Raw genomic sequence first — 4,067 nt, forward strand, 5'->3', positions numbered from 1 at the left:
GTTATATCCGGCCATGGAAGGGATAGGGGGTTACAAATTTCTTCTGTACACATAAATTGGGGTGAAATGTACGAATTCCTATGGCCAAATAAAAACAATACGCAGTTCTATCTTGGCACATCTAATTGATAGTGGTCATATTGTTGATAAATTGAAATCATTTCAAGTGATCTATCGTATACCTCCATCATTTCCCAACGGAGTTCGCTCCCGTCTACTTCATATAGCAGAAGCCATAGGAATTCGTACATTCCATCCTAATTTATGTGTACAAAAGAAATTCGTAACCCCCCTATCCCTTCCATGGCCGGATATAACTTAATAAATGACATTATTATTTCAAAGTTGAAATATACTGAAATCTCCACAAATCCCCTTCTGACATTATTATTATTTGTAAAATTTTATTTTATTATCATTTGTTTGTAATTTTCTACCTACTTCCGTTTGTATTCTTCACTATCTATTTACTTACATACTTCTTATTACGTAATGATTTTAATGTTTTGTGATTACTATTCTGGTCTATTTACCCACGTTTGACCTCTTAATCCTTATGTTTAATTATTGATAAAACTTTTGTTATCGTAATTTACTATTCTTACTACTATCATTACACCTGTCTTCCCACTATCAACTTGTACTTTTAACTATTATTATGCTTGGTAACGTATTCTATTTCATTGTGATTATTGACTCAAATAGCCTTGATTGGTCTAACATTTTCATATAAATATTCATGTATATTAGAGTAAAGTCTGATGACGATCTAATTGAAAACAATTGTTCGCTTACATATGTTGTTCTAATTTTCACAATGGGAATCTTTAATAGACACAGAATTATCACGTCTTCTCTAAAATCCGTTGTAAACCGATCGTACGTAAGCATCAGGTACCGAACTTAGCGCTGTGACCTTGAAAACCCGCGAATGCTTCTGATTGGCTAGTCCATAAAGTTTAGTCCCGCCCGAAATATGTATTGGTTCACGGACAAAGTCACAATTTTGTAGATCAAATGAAGAGTTAATGAAGAAATTTTTGATGATCAGTTCATGAAAGTTTTCAAGGAGAAAAGCTACTGGGAAATTAGTTTTTACGTGCTGATATTGGAAGGAACCCTAAAGAAATATCCTGATCTTATTCATGGAAAAGTAACTAGTATACTGTCATTAAAACCCTAATTTACAATGTGCAATTCAACGACTAGTTATGGAGTATATTGTGGAATTTATTCACATACGAAATTATCCATGTTAGAGAGTGTATTAATGAATCAGTAGCGTATGATACAACGGTAAAAGTGATATAATATTCCGAATACTATATTAAGTAGCAATAATCAAAGTGAAATTTATAGTGTTAGTTAACTAGTGATAAACAGTAGTGTAAAATCAATAAAGAAATTATGAGTAGAAAAATGTAATCAAAATGACTTGCCAAAATCGACCCCCAACAGAGGTGAATTAATTGGTCGGTAAACATATGAATTACAAGAAGCATAATGAATAATTGGATTTACAGTACAGGTTACTGGAGAGGTAGACTTTTTCTCTGTTTGCCTAAGTTGAAATATCAAATCGAAGAAAAACCGAAAATACAACTGATAAAAAAAGCTAAGAAAAAAACGATATAAAACAACTCTGATCACATGCATAAACTAATTACACTAAAAAAAGCTGCTATCACGTTTATTCCAAAAGTCTATAAATGTCCTGAAACCTTTCTACGACTAAATCGAGAGAATTTACAGGTCTGTGAAGATTTTGAAAACTAGATAGTATTATTACTACACTTAAGATTGTAGCTGAAAATTTGGTAGAAAACAATCTGTAGATGGATAGCATTAAACTTGTTTTAAAACAAACAAGCCAAACAGTTATGTTAATTTTTAATTACCAGTATAGGATTATGGAGATTGTTGAAATTTATTGAGACCCCGAACTGATTTTTGTCTAACTTAGATCGATTTGTGATTTGAGTGAAACTCCTTTATAGTGTTTGTACTACAGTACTACGATCTGAACTTCATTATTTCGAGTTTGCTGTTATACATCTTGTTAATTTCTTTTCGCTATGGTGTAGTGCGCAAACTTGGGCCGATGCACAATTGTAAAATTTAACAATCTAAGCGGTTTTTATAAGAACTTTCGTCTAAATTAAAGAGAAAAGTTTCACAGTATTCGGGCACTGAGTTGATGTAAGACATTAAATAGGAATAATATATTTGTAAAATCTCAGCGAATGAATTTGAAGTAAATCCAACGTTTCGCCTGGCAATCTGGTCCAAGCTTTTTCAAGGAAATATATTTTGCTGAGATTTTATAAACATATTGTTTCTGTTTAATGTCTAAGCGGTTTTGTTTTCAGTTTGTAAAACTGTCTCTTTAATGTGAGGTCCTTAGGTGACCATCTGGGTTTAATCACTGTATACGACGGATATCTCATACCTAATGACAACACTATGTAAAGAATGCTGATTTCCTCAAAAACCTGTCTAATAATTATAGAGACAGTGATTCGATATGTTACAATCTAGAAACATTAGGTTTAAAACTTGGTTAGATTTCACATGTCTCCTCAGAAAATTTCATACTCCCTACGTTGAGATTGGTGTGAAAGGTGCGGAGTTAGTTAGTTTATGATAAGGAGCAGGGAAATGAAAAACAGATGTGCTAAGCTGTCATTCGAATATCTGTCAGTTCCCTAGATGATTTCCTAAAGATAGTGTGACTTAATAACTTGAGACGTTAGAGAACATAGCTCAGAGTACAAACCACGGGGGATTACGAGGTAGTTTTCGATCACATTGATTATCAACAGTAAGAGGGACCTTCAAACAGAAATATATTTTGTCTGTGTTCTTTTCAGAACTACGCTTTTTAACAACATCCTGCTTTTATTAAGAATTTTCTCTCTCCCTTTTCTCCACAAAAGTAGTCTCATTTTATGTAGTGCATAATTGGTGTACCATCCCAACGATTATTTTGTGGTTCAAAGAAAAATAAGATGTTTCAAACGACTTAATTCATTTATTTGAGCATTATAATTATCGTATTATTTTCGTAATTATTTTTAATTACTAACTATTGCAGTAGACAATACTAAAGGTTTTCAATTTCAATTTTTCGAAATTAATTAGATAAACTCATTCATTAGGTATTTGAGAGTGAGCCACATATTAGGTGTGAGGTCTAATAATAAAACAATCCGGTATTCCAAACCGAAGTAGGTGGAGAAGAGTTCGGACCTAAGATTCAGTGGCTGAAACTCGATCGTTTTAATCACTAGGTTACCGTTTGAGTTTTAAATTAAAAGTAGCATGATTAACCGGTTACCACCTGATCAGGATATATCTGATAATCAGACATGTACAAAATCATGATAACCAATTATTCTAAGAATTTTTGTACAGTCTATGCTAAACAACGATGCATCATGGATTTAAAAACAGGTTAAGAAATATACTTATATCTACTAAACAGAGGAGAATGATCCACTCAGATGATACATAGTCAGTCAGCTACAACACATGACCAGACACATATACGCATCAGTCCAAGTTCCCACACCTCATCAACATAGCAAGATGAGCATCAAATTAATAGAAGTAGTTACTTCAATGGTAGTAATATATAAAAGGAAGATTTCATATGATGATATATTACAGGGAGAAACAATTAGTTCGTAGAAAGATATAAAGTAACTTTAATCTCACGGTTTAAGGGAAGACGAACAGCGTATACACCTACGCCATTGTGGTCGATTATGAGCCATGTCACTCTGAGTCTCCAACCATTGGTTACGATAGTCACGCACACCTCAACCAAGTATTTTGCATCCACTAACATGGTTCAGACCAGAAGTTAGCGACTTCAAGGACTGATGCCACGTTTTGGTTTGATCACCCCTAGCTTTCTTCCGAACATCCTCAACACTAGTCAGCTTTGTGCACCATGATAATCGATGTTCAGGCATACGTGACACGTGGCCCAACTCTCTCAGTCGATGAAGATTTACAACCTCATTAACTGATTTACCAACATTCCCTAATACCCTGCGTCCAAC

At 33.6% G+C, this 4,067-nt stretch overlaps 1 protein-coding gene across 1 annotated transcript in view; it reads right to left on the bottom strand.

The window, feature by feature from the left end:
• The window catches only part of Smp_212120 (hypothetical protein), a gene marked incomplete at its 5' end in the record, with an annotated part of 12,042 nt that overhangs the window by 4,100 nt on the left and 3,875 nt on the right, over positions 1–4,067 (bottom strand). Inside the window, one exon of the mRNA XM_018792600.1 lies at positions 1,436–1,561. Coding sequence (XP_018644682.1) covers positions 1,436–1,561 — 126 coding nt within the window. The remainder of the gene's footprint in view (positions 1–1,435; positions 1,562–4,067) is intronic.

The sequence above is a fragment of the Schistosoma mansoni genome (assembly GCF_000237925.1).
Source record: "Schistosoma mansoni, WGS project CABG00000000 data, supercontig 0241, strain Puerto Rico, whole genome shotgun sequence".
NCBI classification, from domain to species: Eukaryota; Metazoa; Platyhelminthes; class Trematoda; order Strigeidida; family Schistosomatidae; genus Schistosoma; species Schistosoma mansoni.